Raw genomic sequence first — 18679 nt, 5'->3', positions numbered from 1 at the left:
TTGCCACTTATTACAAGTACTAGTTTAGTAAATGTCTCCCAAACATACGCTAATAACTCAGCCCTTAAGGACATATTTTCCAAACCACCCGATGTCCCTTAAGCAGACATAGACATACATTACATTTCAGATATTTTATAAAGGATGTTTTTTATTTTGTTATTCATGCTCATTGTTTTTAGACACCATTTCCACTTTGTATTCTGTGTTTTTTTTATTGTTCTGTGTTTTCTGTATGAAACAAATAATTCTTACTACTTTTCTATTCTTGAATTAATAAAATAGTGTCACTATTGCCTGTTTCTCTTGCGGCACAACTGGGCAGCTGTGGAATTGTAGTATAGTAACAAACAATTATTTCATTTCTATAGATGTCAAATCGTGCTACTTATTAAGTTATTGAATACAGCTAATTATTGATTTTGTACATTAACTATTTTAAATGGGTTGCAGAACATAGGTGTTTGTACAGAACTACAGGCATGATGACCACCTTGATTCAGTGCCCAAATGTCTTGCATTTAAATAGGGACTGAGTTGCTGAAAAGAGCATTGAAACACCGTGCGCCTGATTCAAATCCTAAAGCATCTGTGGATAAAATTGGGAAGTACCGGATCCATACTGTGTACAGTATAGGCAGTAGTGTTCTGCGTCGTCAGACGCTCAAGAGCTGCAGACATCAAGTGATTGATAGTCTGCAACCATTTGTGGGAGAGCTAGGCCAGGATATCCATTTTCTAACGGAGGTTACCTGGGCTCTTGGAAGGAGTTGTAGCAACCGGCATGCGCGACCTCATGTCTCACTCAATTGGCCAGTGTTGTCACAAGTGATCTAATGCTGCGTCCTTGGATGCAGCGCTGTATCACAAATGCATACAGCATCCTTCTACTTCTACCAGATGGCTCCTGGTGCATCAATGTATTTGATCATCGCTGCAGCAGCGAGGTTCTTTCCATCCACACCTGAATCAGACACAGTGTGCATTCTATCCGAGTACCTCATGATCTTCTCCAGAATTGGGGATGCATACTGATCTGTGTTCTGTCCCTATTGGTTTCCTTCAATTGGCTTGTTACAAGATAGAGGGTACTGCAATACAGAGAAGGTAACTCCCCCATTTCCCTTCCGCCCCCTAAAATATTATGTATTTATATAAAAAGGAATGCCTCTTGCTGCCTTTGAATTGCCAATAAGGAATTCCGGCTGTATACTGATGACATGTAGATGGAGGAGAGTTAAACAGATTCAATTCCAAATGCAAGTGCTGCTCAGACAAACAGCAGACATCAGAAGTGCTCTCGTGAGCAAACTGAACCGTCCTCTCTGACAGCTTATCTGAATATGGAATATTGAAGCTGATGCAAGATGAACGTTTGCAGCTTATTTCTGCAAATGCAAGAATCAGTAAATAAGACTAGAAAATGACACAATAGAAGATCTGCCATAAAGTCCGTAAGGTTAGTTATTTTGTGATCAATAACCTAGAGATCACCTAGGTTTCAGATTGAATTCAAATTATGTTAAACAATCAAATATACATTCACCAAAAGACTTAAACAGATGGAACAGTTTTGTATTCCTAAAATACATATGGATAAATGAATAATGTGCATAGTTTAACATAGGAAAAAGCAAGGCATATTTAAAATCTACAGTACGAGTAAAAAGTGCAACACATCATAGTGCAATGCATTGGTAAACATTTGTTTATATACAAAGCCATTTGGCAAGTGACAGGATACAGAGGCTGGCCTCTGGCTATAAGTGGTACTAGAGAAATCACAGGAGGGAGTTTACATTAGAGTGCCCAGTAAACTGAGCTTTAATAATATACATCAAAGTAAAATAAGCACGTCACAACTATTATTGCTGGTGGTTCTCACAGCGGTATCTATGGTGTTTGATGATGCTTATTCATATGGCTATCTGCTTCACTACATGTGGCTCTATAGCACTGACTGCTCATTCACACCCATCTATTCCATTTTCAGAAGTAAACATGCTCACTCCTACTATTGCATTCTAGAATTTGAACACAACATTTTAGAACATTTTAGAATATTAAATAAGTTAAGTTGTTAAAAACACAGTGACAAGCTTAGAATGTATTAAAGCACTTAAGTTAGCAAGCTTAAGTATTTATGCGTTTTACCTGTTTTGTTTGTTTATGTGTGTGTATAAGCCCTGACTGTTCCTGGGTAAGACTGGATAGTTTATTATTAGGGAGGATACACCTTAGTAAATCCCCCTAGTGACCAGCTTTTACCATCCCAGATCAAACCATAGATTTGTTCCTTGTCAGTGATTAACCATGCCTGTATTGAATGTGCTGGATCACAGTATTTCATTTCAGGAAAGCAATAAATCAATATATCATTCTGCTGTAATGATATTTTCATTTAGGTTATTTCTTTTCATTCAGAATAAAACCAGTATGTTTTAGAGCAAAAACTGACTTTGTTCCAAAATTCATATATCTGGGCACCTCCTGTGTTATCATATCATAGTTGTACTTGGATATGAAGCTTTCTGCGCTTTGGCAGGCTTTCTAATTAATCAGATTTTAGTGTCACTGACAAATGCTTCATAGGCTGTCAACCTCAGTAGCTTACATTTTCCTGCTGCCTGTCTTTCCTGCTCTGTGAACTAACTGATCACATAAAATAAATATTGGGTACAGTTTTAATTTGGCCTGGATGCATTCATTGTAGCTCAAACATTTCTAAGCCAAAAATGAGTAACTTGTCATTGCTTTATAAATCACATGGAACAGTATATTATATAATCCTTTTAAAATAACTACACAAACTTCTGGCGTAACTAAATTAGAGACACGGTAATGTGCTTTCTAACCTTTTCATCTTAAAAGTTTAAATTGTTGTTGCTGGTTTTCCAGGTTTACCTGATCTTGCTCTGGTTGGCTCCATCACACTTTTTCACAAGCTCCAACGCCAAATCTTTTAATATATGGGCATTATTTTTCGATTAATGTCCATTTTTAATTATATATTTGATGTGGTTATCCAGTGTTAACTGCGTATAATATTAGTTTTAATCTCACAAGTTTAAAATGGCAGAAAGAGGAGCATCTACAGACATGGCCATATTAACCCATGGTCGGGCCCCTAGTCTTTCAGGTATTTCAGGCCCCCTGACACCGATACCCAGTTGAAATGATGTCTCCTGACCTCTTTTTTTTTTTTCTTCACAACACAATCATTCTTCCTTTTCCTTCCTCTTTTGAAATAATGCTACTGCACGATTGGTCCACTGCCCCCCCCCCCCTCCCCCCCTTCTCCTCCATTGTTTCAAAACAAACCTCAGCTGTGTCTTACCAATGTGCGTAGTCAGTGCCGGTTCTAGACCTTGTGGCGCTCAGAGAAAACGTTTCCTTGACAGAGGAGGGGTGTCAAGTCCAAGGAGGGGTGTAACGTGGGAAAGGGGAATGAGGGGGTGTCAGGTGTATGTGGGTGTGGTATGGGGAAGGGGAGTTCAGGGTGCGACAGAGGAGGGGTGTCAGGTGCATGGGGGTGTAATGTGGGAAGGGGGCATTAGGGGTGTCTGGGGTATGAGGATGTGGGGAGGGGGTATGAGAGTTACTGGGGTATGAAGGTGGGAAGTGGGCGTGAGGGGTGTCTGTGGTATGATGGTGTGGGGAGGGGCATGAGGGGTGTCTGGGGTATAAGGGATGATCAGGGTGTGACGGTGGAGGGGCATGAGGGATGTATAGTAGGGGAGCATGGTGTGACAGAGGAGGGGTGTAATGTTGGATGGGGGCATGAGGGATGTCTGGGGTATGAAGGGGGAGCAGGGTGTGACAGAGGAGAGGAGTCAGGGTATGAGCGTATCATGGTGGGCATGAGGGATGTCTGGGGTATGAAGGGGGAGCAGGGTGTGACAGAGGAGGGGAGTCAGGGTATGAGCGTATCATGGTGGGCATGAGGGATGTCTGGGGTATGAAGGGGGTGCAGGGTGTGACAGAGGAGGGGAGTCAGAGTATGAGAGTGTCATGGTGGGCATGAGGGATGTCTGGGGTATGATGCTATGGTGTGGGGAGGGGGGCATGAGGGGTTTCTGGGGTATAATGGGAGCAAAAAAAAATCTAAAAGAATAAAAGCGCTGGTATTTAGTCTAAAAAGGGTATTCATCCCAACAATTTATTTTTCACATAAAAGTTAATCCACAATAAACAGTAGAAAATATACAAATAAAACCAGTCTGGAGGCGAAAACTACTTCTTATAACCTTGATATTATATACAGGGCACTGCTTGTTAATTTATTTAAACATCTTTAGTGGGCCATTATGTGGGTTCCAATATAAATCTAGGCGCTAATTAAATATAACAGAGCACCAAATTAGTGCTATAATGTAAGCTCACATAATTCACATGCACACGCATAATATTAAGGTATCACTTAATGAAAATCAAATATTAATTAATATACAGATAGTTTAGGTACCCAGTGCAGTATACCTTCCTTTATATATACATTGGAAATATCTTAATACACTATTAGGACAGAAGAACGTCACATATAGCATGGAGATGGTTTATGCAGATGTCTGGTAGAGTTAAACTTTGTTAAATGACCATATCTAATATAATGAATGCAAACACATTATCCATTTAAAAACATAAAGGGAAAAAAGAGGTAGAGACCTCTAAGTAATTTTAACATGTTAAGGGATTTCTTCATGAATTTAAAATGTATGGGGTTACTGTATGTACATGAATGTTCCCAAATGCTACATTTATCCCAAGGATTTGCGCAAAGCATAGCTGGAAAGATACTCCATTCACCCCAACCATGGATGTACCGGCTGTTCATTCAGCATTCCTCTTGGTGGGATCTGGTCAGGATCCTGGTGTTCGATCCCAATACCATCCCCTCTTGATGTACATTCACTTTAAATGATAGCAATGGTTAATTGCATATCACAGCCATCTACATTTTATTTGTAGGAAAACTTTGCAGTGAGTTATATTGGCTAGGCAGAAAAACACAGCATACTCTATCAGTATCAGAGTACAGCACTGTCATACACACAGCTAGCTACTGATTGGTGCAGAATTTGCATTGAACAACAACCAGCTTTTATCTTTCACATCTTATTACTTGCTGCCATTTAGAAAATTGCCCTTAAAGTCAATATTAGTACAGGAGTCCTACTAACCTTTTTGTAATATAAATACCCTGTAATGTTAATGTTTTTATGTTCGTTTTATCAAACAATCTAACTACCAATCTGCCGTAATTTTGATATACTGTAGCATGTGATTTTTGTGTATAAATGTCCCTTTACATCATTCCCTCTACATCATAATTGTAGAGCTCCTACTACTGATTAAAGTGAGCAATACCAAAATGTGCAACAAAGTGTATTAGTATTTCTAAATGTAATAAATGTTGATCATGATGTAGAAATCACTGTTGCTATTGTTATCTATAGACAATTAAATCTCTAGCAACAAAATATCCACCAAAGCAGCTGAAGGCAGTTGGTAGCTGCTACAATGCAACCTGAAAATGAGGGGTATAACAATAATACAACAGCGCGATGAAAGCTATAAAACTTGGACATGTTTAAGCCATACAGAGTTTTCATTCTACTTCTATTTTATTTGTTAACTATATTTGGACTGCACGTTTAGTTGCTATTAAAGATAACCGGTTTCATTTGTCAATTAGTCTAAACATTAAAAGTCAATGCCCTGTGCGTAATTTTAAGTTTTTCTCCGCCATTTATTTTGTTTGTTTCTGGTAATTGTGGTCAAGTGCTCAAACACTGAGCAGATTCTGTATGTTTCTGTTTCTCCATGTGTAGCCGCCTGTCTGAGAGATGTAATGCAAAACGTTTCTGCTGTTTCTGTGTATTTGCACCATGTTTTTTTAAAAATCTGTCCAACGTAGAAAGTAAAATGATTACCCACTGAACTCTGGTGCTGTGTAATCAAGTTTACGTAGATAATTCTAGTCTGCAGGCACATTGTACTGTATTTGCTGCATTAGCTACACCTTTTATACAGAACCTTCTGTAGCTTCGCCAGGTATCTTACAGAGCAGAAGATAGTGCCGCTCTACATATACAATTTATCCCTACTACAGTTCTACTTTAAATTTGATGATTTTTCACAGTACCTCATTTTATTTATCTTGTGAGCAGAGCCTGCCCTAACCAATGTGATTCCCTAGGCAAGATTTTGGCTGGTGCCCCCTAGCACCACTGCTAGTTCCACCTCTGACCCTGCACCCCTTTCCCGACTCCATCACCCCTCACCCATAGCAGTTCTCATTTTGGTGCTCCTACCCCCTATATTTTACATAGGAACAGTGTGCACATTTGGCGCACAGCCCAAAAAAGAGGCGTGTTCTTGCTGGGAAGGGGCATGGCCACACAATAGTACCCGCAATTCATATTATGCCACACAGTAGTGCAACTTTATTCACATTTTATCATTTTATAAGTGTCCCTTATTCGTGTTACATCACACAGTAGTACCACTTTACCTTATATACATTACTCCGCGCAGTAGTGCTCTTTATTCACATTATATCACACTGAATTGCTCCTTATTCACATTACACCACACCATATTGCTCTTTATTCATATTAGACCACACAGTAGTGCCCTTTCTATATGTTATGCCACACAATAGAACACCTTATACACATAATGCCACACTTAAGTAATGCCTTTATACACATAATACTACACATATGACACATATTTTTTAATGTCGATATAAACATAATGTACATAACACATTATGCCATCCTTTATTAAAGCCATTATATACATAATGTCCCTTACATATATGCTGCACATTATTAATGCCCTTATACACATAGGGGGATATTCAATTATTTAAAAAGTCTGTTGGGTGTCAGTTTTATCCTATCTAATAGACAGGAAAGAACAGACACCCAACCGACTTTTCAAAATTTGAATTCCCCCCACAATGTGCCTTTCACATATGCCCCACATTATTAATGCATTTATACACATGACACACATAATGCCCCTTACACATATGCCGACCACTACTGCACAAGCAATCCACCCGTACACAGCACTCACATGGCTGCTAACACTGTGACCTCTGCCTCTGCTTGGATACAGATGGTTCCCCTACATCTTGCCTCAATACACCATGCAGCAGGAGATGCCTGGCGTGAGTCAGCTGGCAGCTCTGCTAATGTCGGGCGCGTTTTTTGAAATGCTGATTAAAATGATATGCAGCATGCCTATATTGTGTGCAACTGTGACTGTATCTGCATACGAAATGCTACATTACAGTGATTTTTCGGGTATACACTGTAACGTATGTAGATACAGCCTAGGGATGGCTCTGCTTGTGAGTCATGTATAATTTGGTACTGTATGTGGTACATGAATGTAGAGAGTTCTACTGTGCCTAATGCTAAATGTGTGACCTCTTACATCATTGCTGTAGTCACGTTAAACAGCCCTTCTAGTTGTGAGCTTATTTACTAACGCTGGTAGCTTTGTACATTTTCCCCGAAATATGCGTGTTATTTGCATAACTACGCAAATAAGGCACACAAGCAGGCTCTGATAATTAAAATGATATGCAGCATGCTTATATTGTGTGTGTGTGTGTGTGTGTGTGTGACTGCGGCTGTATCTGCATACAAATCGCTACATTACAATTTCTCTATCGTCCTAAGTGGATGCTGGGGTTCCTGAAAGGACCATGGGGAATAGCGGCTCCGCAGGAGACAGGGCACAAAAAAGTAAAGCTTTACTAGGTCAGGTGGTGTGCACTGGCTCCTCCCCCTATGACCCTCCTCCAGACTCCAGTTAGATTTTGTGCCCGAACGAGAAGGGTGCAATCTAGGTGGCTCTCCTAAAGAGCTGCTTAGAGAAAGTTTAGTTTAGGTTTTTTTCTTTACAGTGAGTCCTGCTGGCAACAGGATCACTGCAACGTGGGACTTAGGGGGAAAGTAGTAAACTCACCTGCATGCAGAGTGGATTTGCTGCTTGGCTACTGGACACCATTAGCTCCAGAGGGATCGAACACAGGCCCAGCCGTGGAGTCCGGTCCCGGAGCCGCGCCGCCGACCCCCTTGCAGATGCTGAAGCGTGAAGAGGTCCGGAAACCGGCGGCTGAAGACTCCTCAGTCTTCATAAGGTAGCGCACAGCACTGCAGCTGTGCGCCATTTTCCTCTCAGCACACTTCACTGGGCAGTCACTGAGGGTGCAGAGCGCTGGGGGGGGGCGCTCTGAGAGGCAAATATAAACCTTATACAAGGCTAAAAATACCTCACATATAGCCCATAGGGGCTATATGGAGATATTTAACCCCTGCCTGACTGGAAAAATAGCGGGAGAAGAACCCGCCGAAAAAGGGGCGGGGCCTATCTCCTCAGCACACGGCGCCATTTTCTGTCACAGCTCCGCTGGTCAGAACGGCTCCCAGGTCTCTCCCCTGCACTGCACTACAGAAACAGGGTAAAACAGAGAGGGGGGGCACATTAATGGCTATATATATATATATTAAAGCAGCTATAAGGGAGCACTTAATATAAGGATATCCCTTGTATATATAGCGCTTTGTGGTGTGTGCTGGCAGACTCTCCCTCTGTCTCCCCAAAAGGGCTAGTGGGTCCTGTCTTCATTAGAGCATTCCCTGTGAGTTTGCGGTGTGTGTCGGTACGTGGTGTCGACATGTATGAGGACGATATTGGTGTGGAGGCGGAGCAATTGCCAAATATGCAGATGTCACCCCCCAGGGGGTCGACACCAGAATGGATGCCTTTATTTGTGGAATTACGTGATGGTTTATCTTCCCTTAAACAGTCAGTTGAGGACATGAGGCGGCCGGACAATCAATTAATGCCTGTCCAGGCGCCTCAAACACCGTCAGGGGCTGTAAAACGCCCTTTGCCTCAGTCGGTCGACACAGACCCAGACACGGGCACTGATTCCAGTGACGACGGTAGAAATTCAAACGTATTTTCCAGTAGGGCCACACGTTATATGATTTTGGCAATGAAGGAGACGTTACATTTAGCTGATACTACAGATACCGTAAAACAGGGTATTATGTATGGTGTGAAAAAACTACAAACAGTTTTTCCTGAATCAGAAGAATTAAATGACGTGTGTGATGAAGCGTGGGTTGCTCCTGATAAAAAGTTGATAATTTCAAAAAAGTTATTGGCATTATACCCTTTCCCGCCAGAGGTTAGGGCGCGCTGGGAAACACCCCCTAAGGTGGACAAGGCGCTCACACGCTTATCCAAACAAGTGGCGTTACCCTCTCCTGAGACGGCCGCACTTAAGGATCCATCAGATAGAAAGATGGAAGTTATTCAAAAGAATATATACACACATGCAGGTGTTATACTACGACCAGCTATAGCAACTGCCTGGATGTGCAGTGCTGGAGTAGTTTGGTCAGAATCCCTGATTGAAAATATTGATACCCTAGATAGGGACAATGTTTTACTGTCGTTAGAACAAATAAAGGATGCATTTATCTATATGCGTGATGCACAGAGGGATATTTGCACACTGGCATCTCGGGTGAGTGCTATGTCCATTTCAGCCAGAAGAGCCTTATGGACACGACAGTGGACAGGCGATGCGGATTCAAAACGTCACATGGAGGTTTTGCCGTATAAAGGGGAGGAGTTATTTGGAGTTGGTCTATCAGACTTGGTGGCCACGGCTACTGCCGGGAAATCCACTTTTTTACCTCAAGTCACTCCCCAACAGAGAAAGGCACCGACCTTTCAACCGCAGCCTTTTCGCTCCTACAAAAATAAGAGAGCGAAGGGCTTGTCGTACCTGCCACGAGGCAGAGGAAGAGGGAAGAGACACCAACAGGCAGCTCCTTCCCAGGAACAGAAGCCCTCCCCGGCTCCTGCAAAAACCTCAGCATGACGCTGGGGCCTCTCAAGCGGACTCGGGGACAGTGGGGGGCCGTCTCAAAAATTACAGCGCGCAGTGGGCTCACTCGCAGGTAGACCCCTGGATCCTGCAGATAATATCTCAGGGGTACAGGTTGGAATTAGAGACGGATCCTCCTCATCGTTTCCTGAAGTCTGCCTTACCAACCGTCTCTTCCGAAAGGGAGAGGGTGTTGGAAGCCATTCACAAGCTGTACGCTCAGCAGGTGATAGTCAAAGTACCCCTATTACAACAAGGAAAGGGGTATTATTCCACTCTATTTGTGGTACCGAAGCCGGATGGCTCGGTAAGGCCTATTCTAAATCTGAAGTCCTTGAACCTCTACATAAAAAAGTTCAAGTTCAAGATGGAGTCACTCAGAGCAGTGATAGCGAACCTGGAAGAAGGGGACTTTATGGTATCCTTGGACATCAAGGATGCGTATCTACACGTTCCGATTTACCCCGCACACCAGGGGTACCTCAAGTTCATTGTTCAAAACTGTCACTATCAGTTTCAGACGCTGCCGTTCGGATTGTCCACGGCGCCTCGGGTCTTTACCAAGGTAATGGCCGAGATGATGATTCTTCTTCGAAGAAAAGGCGTATTAGTTATCCCATACTTGGACGATCTCCTAATAAGGGCAAGGTCCAGAGAACAGCTGGAGACAGCTTTAGCACTATCTCAAGAGGTGCTAAGACAACACGGGTGGATTCTGAATATTCCAAAATCCCATTTAATCCCGACAACTCGTCTGCTGTTCCTAGGAATGATTCTGGACACGGTTCAGAAAAAGGTTTTCCTTCCAGAGGAAAAAGCCAAGGAGTTATCCGATCTGGTCAGGAACCTCCTAAAACCAGGAAAAGTGTCAGTACATCAATGCACAAGAGTCCTGGGAAAAATGGTGGCTTCTTACGAAGCAATTCCATTCGGCAGATTCCATGCAAGAATATTCCAAAGGGATCTGTTGGACAAATGGTCAGGGTCGCATCTGCAGATGCACCTGCGAATAACCCTGTCACCAAAGACAAGGGTGTCACTTCTGTGGTGGTTGCAGAAGGCTCACCTATTAGAAGGCCGCAGATTCGGCATTCAGGATTGGATCCTGGTGACCACGGACGCCAGCCTGAGAGGCTGGGGAGCAGTCACACAAGGAAGAAACTTCCAGGGAGTATGGACGAGTCTGGAAAAGTCTCTTCACATAAACATTCTGGAACTAAGAGCAATCTACAATGCTCTAAGCCAGGCGGAACTTCTCCTGCAAGGAAAGCCGGTGTTGATTCAGTCGGACAACATCACGGCGGTCGCCCATGTAAACAGGCAGGGCGGCACAAGAAGCAGGAGTGCAATGGCAGAAGCTGCCAAGATTCTTCGCTGGGCGGAGAATCACGTGATAGCACTGTCAGCAGTGTTCATCCCGGGCGTGGACAACTGGGAAGCAGACTTCCTCAGCAGACACGATCTTCATCCGGGAGAGTGGGGTCTACATCCAGAAGTCTTCAACATGTTAATAGACCGTTGGGAAAGACCAATTGTAGACATGATGGCGTCTCGCCTCAACAAGAAACTGGACAAATATTGCGCCAGGTCAAGAGATCCACAGGCAATAGCTGTGGACGCACTGGTAACTCCTTGGGTGTACCAGTCAGTGTATGTGTTTCCTCCTCTGCCGCTCATACCAAAGGTATTGAAGATCATACGGCAAAGAAGAGTAAGAACAATACTAGTGGTTCCGGATTGGCCGAGAAGGACTTGGTATCCGGAACTTCAAGAGATGCTCACGGACGAACCGTGGCCTCTACCTCTGAGAAGGGACCTGCTACAGCAGGGTCCCTGTCTTTTTCAAGACTTACCGCGGCTGCGTTTGACGGCATGGCGGTTGAACGCCAGATCCTAAAAGGGAAAGGCATTCCAGAAGAAGTCATTCCTACCTTGATTAAGGCACGGAAGGAAGTCACCGTGAAACATTATCACCGCATTTTGGCGAAAATATGTAGCGTGGTGCGAGGATCGGAGGGTTCCGACGGAGGAATTCCAACTGGGTCGTTTCCTACATTTCCTGCAATCAGGATTATCTATGGGTCTCAAATTGGGATCCATTAAGGTTCAAATTTCGGCCCTGTCAATATTCTTCCAAAAAGAATTGGCCTCTGTCCCTGAGGTCCAGACTTTTGTCAAGGGAGTACTGCATATACAGCCTCCTGTGGTGCCTCCGGTGGCACCGTGGGATCTAAATGTAGTTTTAGATTTCCTCAAATCCCATTGGTTTGAACCATTGAAAAAGGTGGATTTGAAATATCTCACATTGAAAGTGACTATGTTACTAGCCCTGGCCTCTGCCAGGAGAGTATCTGAATTGGCGGCTTTATCTTATAAAAGTCCTTATCTAATCTTCCATTCGGATAGGGCAGAACTGCGGACTCGTCCGCATTTTCTCCCTAAAGTGGTATCAGCATTTCATCTGAACCAACCTATTGTGGTGCCTGCGGCCACTAGCGACTTGGAGGACTCCAAGTTGTTGGACGTTGTCAGAGCCTTAAAAATATACATTGCAAGGACGGCTGGAGTCAGAAAATCTGACTCGCTGTTTATATTGTATGCACCCAACAAGTTGGGCGCACCTGCTTCTAAGCAGTCGATTGCTCGTTGGATTTGTAACACAATTCAACTTGCACATTCTGTGGCAGGCCTGCCACAGCCTAAAACTGTAAAAGCCCACTCCACAAGGAAGGTGGGCTCATCTTGGGCGGCTGCCCGAGGGGTCTCGGCATTACAACTCTGCCGAGCAGCTACGTGGTCGGGGGAGAACACGTTTGTAAAATTTTACAAATTTGATACCCTGGCAAAGGAGGACCTGGAGTTCTCTCATTCGGTGCTGCAGAGTCATCCGCACTCTCCCGCCCGTTTGGGAGCTTTGGTATAATCCCCATGGTCCTTTCAGGAACCCCAGCATCCACTTAGGACGATAGAGAAAATAAGAATTTACTTACCGATAATTCTATTTCTCGGAGTCCGTAGTGGATGCTGGGCGCCCATCCCAAGTGCGGATTATCTGCAATACTTGTACATAGTTATTGTTAACTAATTCGGGTTATTGTTAAGGAGCCATCTTTAAGAGGCCCTTTCTGTTGTCATACTGTTAACTGGGTTTAGATCACAAGTTGTACGGTGTGATTGGTGTGGCTGGTATGAGTCTTACCCGGGATTCAAAATGCCTCCCTTATTGTGTATGCTCGTCCGGGCACAGTACCTAACTGGAGTCTGGAGGAGGGTCATAGGGGGAGGAGCCAGTGCACACCACCTGACCTAGTAAAGCTTTACTTTTTTGTGCCCTGTCTCCTGCGGAGCCGCTATTCCCCATGGTCCTTTCAGGAACCCCAGCATCCACTACGGACTCCGAGAAATAGAATTATCGGTAAGTAAATTCTTATTTTTTTTCTGGAATGCTACGTTACAGAATGCCACATTACAGAATGCTACATTACAGTTACATGTTTTTCAAAGAATGCTACATTATAGTGTTTTTCTGAAAAACACTGTAACGCAGCATTTTAAGCAGAGTGCTTGTGCTTCTTGTTCACATAGCAATGTGAATAAGATGCACGTTCGGCAAAAAGAGACATCCAGCCTCAGCAAAGCTGCCCAGTAACTGCCGGCTCACTCACACCAGGTGCGGTGCATGGCGTATTAAGGCTAGACATATGAGGACAAATCTGCATGTGTGATAGTTATAAAGTAGCAATACACAGCTCATCTCTGTGGCATAGCCCTTTCATCCGAGAGGTAACATAAAAATGTTTAATGGTAATTTATTGCAATACTGTATCTTTCTTGTCAGTGTTGCGCACACACATAACCGTCATTGGGCTACAACCTGGAACTTTTGTAGTACTACGGCATAGCATTATAGCAGTTATTATTTTTCATATAGGACCAATTGGCTAGTAACACTTTTTTTTTTTTTTTTGTCAATTATTGTACGCTACTGATTTTAGGGTTGTCTAGCTGATCATGCATATATCTATCCGGAAAGACAATCTGGTCATTTTAGATAAACTTTTCCACAAATGCTTAAATCAGTTAGTTTACCATATCCAAATAATAAGTCCCATTATTATTATTGCAAATGCTGGGAAATCAGGCAGGGAGATAACTGCAAGGTTTGAGTGAGCAGTCTTTGGGTATCCTGTGATCTGGTTGTTTGGCCTGGCCAACAGTCAGCTCTATGCGTTCTTGTTCTCCATGTATTCCAAGATTGTTCTCAGATCTAGAAATATGATCAATTGCATATGGTAAAATATCCACCAAAGATGGATTTTTAGCACTCCTTATAATCCCTTAAGAAAATATGCCTCCTCTCTATAATATATTATATATATGTATATATATATATCTCAGTATAAGCTGCAGTTTCAAATCATCAACTGTTTTGAAATAGTATTTCTATGTTACCAACCTAAATCATATCAGATACGAAATAGCAAATTAGCTTATAGAAACAGATTTCATTGGGTGTTTATGAAATATATACTAAGTGTAAACTCTGAATTCCCTCACTATCGCTGACTGGTATTGATTAGAGTCATGTCAGTGTAGGAGCCCTTGTTTAGCGCTATATAAGGAAAGTACACCCTAGACTAGAGCACAGTGTGCTTTCATGAGTAGAAAATAGGGCATCCCCCTCGCAACCTGTAGGCACTATCCTGTTAATGTTGCAGGTCACATCATTGTTGCTTACAGGCTTAAAGTGACTAAGCAATTGTAATAAAAGTTTTAGATTGTACATCTTTCCTTAAGCTGGGAGATATAAAAATAAAATTTTGCACAACGTAACAGAGAATTGGTTCCATTAGGGTAAACTTAATTATTACTGATAAATACTACATCATTGTCATTTTATCTTGAAATTAAAACATGCAACATTAATGAAAAAAATAATCTTAAGTATTCTACAAGTGTGTTATTTGGCTTTTTTAATTTGTTCTGCTGTCAATAGACTTGTTGTTGTTTTTTTATTTGATATGATCATTGTGTCTGTTTTATTGGATCTTTGTTACTAAGTTTGTTTGTTCCTTCATTCCTTCCTCTTGTAATGTTACAGGTAAATGTTGCTTCAAGAAAAAATGTTTTGTCAAGATTGTCTGTTTCAGCCGATGTTCAGATGTTGCCACTAGTCATTGCCAGTGCACCCTCTAAGACGTGTACTCTGTAAATGAAATGGCTAAAATGAAAAACTCTTAGGGGTATATTTTACTCAAAGTTGATTTGGATTTTTCTTTTTTTCCTATTTGTAAATCTGTTTAAATCAATAATGTGTTTAAGTGGTTAAAACACACATTTTCTAACAGATGACGGTTTAATACAGGTTGAGTATCCCATATCCAAATATTCAGAAATACGGAATATTCTGAAATACGGAATTTTTTGAGTGAGACTAAGATAGTGAGACCTTTGTTTTCTGATGGCTCAATGTACACAAACTTTGTTTAATATACAGTTATTAAAAATAATGTATTAAATGACCTTCGCGCTGTGTTTATAAGGTGTATATGAAACATAAATGAATTGTGTGTATGTACACAGACTTTGTTTAATGCACAAAGTTATAAAAAATATTAGCTAAAATGACCTTCAGGCTGTGTGTGTATAAGGTGTATATGAAACATAAATGCATTCTGTGCTTAGACTTGGATCCCGTCCCCGAGATATCTCACAATGGTATGCAATTATTCCAAGATATGGAAAAATCTGATATCCAAAATACTTCTGGTCCCATGCATTTTGGATATGGGATACTCAACCTGTTTTGATTTTTAGATGTTGGTAAAAGTGTGTTGTAGCCCATGAAAGACAACATTTATGTGGATAGATTTAAAATAGCTAAAAATCAATCTAAACAGACCTTTAGTACATATACCCCATAGCGTTTTCTTTAAGACTCAGCCTAGCTATGATTTTTAGGTTTTGCTTAAGATGCCAACTCTTGCTAGCGGTCTCATTCTAGAGAACTGTGCTTAGAGGTAACACTGTCCATTTCAAAAGATGACATATACTTTCCTCACTGCTTGTTTGCTTATCCGCAGGAGTCGACAGAAAGCACAAATACCACCATTGAAGATGAAGATGTGAAAGGTAACCTATAAATGGCATTTATCTTCTATATGAAATCTACTATAAACTCTAAAGAGAAAAATGCTATGAGGAAGGTAAATGGAATCTTGATACTGTAGGCTAGAGCTCGCTGTGCTATCTGAGCTGATCAATCTGTGTAAAAAATATATCTGGTTTGGATAAAGATATTTACTGTGCAAGGTTGTATATCAGAGTGGACTTGAAAGTTGTATTCCTGATCACTCCGTTTAAAGAGAACAAATGTAGCGCTCTCCACTTAGTACAGTGGCGAGAAACCTGGTAAACTTCTTCTACGTCCCTCTAACCTGAAAATGGATTTAATCTTTGAAATAAAACACAGACCCAAAATTACCTCCCGATCCCCACATCAACCTCTCACTCATCCATAATTGTCTCTGATCCTACTGTACATGTATTCAAACACTCTATTTAGACTTCCCCACTTCACCCAAGCCCTGCTGCATGCCCCCCCCCCCCCCCCCCCCATTGTGCGAGTATCTGTGAAAACTGACTAATAATCTGTTGGTCACTAATTAGTGACTAATTATTAATTGCTCTGTAAGTGTGGATGGACATGAGTATTAACATCACCCTAGATAACATCCCTATGTTGTACACAGTAGAGCACTTTATTCAGGAACCAAATGCTCCTATCACATTTAGTCTTATTATCTGCTTCACCTTTGGCCCCAGTTCTTATTTTATGTAGTATGCAATAAGAGCTAGGACCGTAGATGAGGCTAAAAGGTCTATTTACTAAGCCTCGGACGGAAATAAAGTACCAGCCAACCAGCTCCTAACTGTCATTTCAGGAGCTGACTGACTGCTACTTTATTTCCGTCCACTTTATCTCCATCCAAGGCTTAGTAAATAGACGGTACTGGACAAGGGCAGCTGGCAACCTTATTGGCTACAGTTGACCACCTAATTTAGAGGTTCATGTTAATATTAACTAAAAGCAGGAATTTTCACTTCCCCGGTTTATAGATTTTGTGAATTTTAGAAAAATTTATTTTTGATGGTGAAAGTTCCATTTTGCCATTTGATCCGCCTGTTCTTTGTGACTCCTGTAAGCATGCCTTGCTTTTGTCCCACTAAGCCCATTGTGTTAAACGTGCACTAGAATTATAATTTACGAAGCTAGCTGTGTTAACAGAATTTTTCCACATGATGTCTGATATTCGCAGTAGACGTATTTATTTTATAGTAATGATTTCTTATGGTTCCATTTAAGTTCTTGTATTTTCTTCTTGTAATTGGATAGCATAGCAGAATATTAAGATCAGTGAGTGTATGAAATACCTTTTCATATGCAATCATCTTTTATTTTCATGATTTATTTATCTGTTCAGATGCCTGTATCTCTCCTTGACATTTCTCACAAATTTGCTTTGAGGTCTAACATTAAAGTTTTATATTTGTTGTAATTTTGCACCATTCGACTGTGCAAATAAAAATGCCCGCACTTAGGCTAGAAAATATGAGTCTGAAAAAAACTATTACTTCACTGTCCATAAAGCCTAGGTATTCTTCATTACAGAAGATGAACTGCTTCAAAAAGAACTGTTGTAATTCCATTTTCATTCTTCAAACTAAATTTACAGTTGAAGGACCCTCTAGTTTTAAGCAGAAAGAATACCAGCTGTTTTATTATATCTCTCAATGGTATTCTCAAAGGATACCACCTGTCAGAATCTTGATAAAAAAAATTATAGAAAAAGGCCTATTTTGTAACAAATGAACATGCAGTAAAATTGAACATAAGGTTTCATGTTTTAGGTCCCAAATAAAAGAGAAAGTAGTAATGCTCCATCATTAGCAGAACAAATGACACTGAAACAATTAAATCAGGCTTGTTAATATTTAATTCCCTAAAAAGAGAGTATACGTGTAAATCCTGAAAGAGGACACAGCAGTTTTTCTTATGAAAGGGCTAAACTCCATTTGATTATTATTATTATTATTATTATTATTATTGATGATGATGATGACAACAATATCTTATCTCTTGGTGACAATTAAAATGCTTGTTATTTTCTACATTTAAATGTTAGTAGAAAGAAAGAAAAGAGGCGGCAGAGCATTACTGCATCTTACATTGCAAATGACACATGAAACAAATATAAGAACAGTTGACTCTGAGATCAGTGTAAACAAAAAATAACACATTTTTGTGATGAAAAGTAGGCAGAGAAAAAAAAGGCAGAAGTAGGAAAATCATATCATATTAGTATATTGTCACACATTATGGATAAAGGAAGGACATATAAATGAATGTACTCAATGAATATGGACTGCAAAGCTGTGTGCGATTCTAAGGGGCATATGTACTCCGCCTTGGAGAGAGATAAATTGGGCAGGGAGAAATTGCCGTCCAGTCAACTCCTGACTGCCATGTTACAGGCTGCGTTTGAAAAATAATAGCTAGGAGCTGATTGGTTGGTACTTTATCTCAGTTCACTTTATCTTCTCTCTCCAAGGCTTAGTACATACTCAACTGAGTAAGGAGTACAGGGAAGGGAAGATTGTTTCTGATGTATCTCTTGCACAAAGCATGGAGCTGTTGCAAGTGTGGTACTAATGATGACCGGTGCAGTGACTGGTGTAAAATCAGTGGACGGC

General features: G+C 41.2%; 1 protein-coding gene across 27 annotated transcripts in view; it reads left to right on the top strand.

Moving 5' to 3' along the window:
• Positions 1–18679, top strand: part of CAMK2D (calcium/calmodulin dependent protein kinase II delta) — a 430831-nt gene that overhangs the window by 388216 nt on the left and 23936 nt on the right. For all 27 annotated transcript variants that reach the window (XM_063920185.1, XM_063920183.1, XM_063920188.1 and 24 more), the window contains one exon: positions 16009–16057. In XM_063920185.1, the coding sequence (XP_063776255.1) occupies positions 16009–16057 (49 nt within the window). The remainder of the gene's footprint in view (positions 1–16008; positions 16058–18679) is intronic.

Source organism: Pseudophryne corroboree, chromosome 1 (assembly GCF_028390025.1).
Source record: "Pseudophryne corroboree isolate aPseCor3 chromosome 1, aPseCor3.hap2, whole genome shotgun sequence".
Taxonomy (NCBI): Eukaryota; Metazoa; Chordata; class Amphibia; order Anura; family Myobatrachidae; genus Pseudophryne; species Pseudophryne corroboree.
Note: the sequence above shows the minus strand (reverse complement) of the source record. Positions and strands in the feature narration are given on the sequence as shown.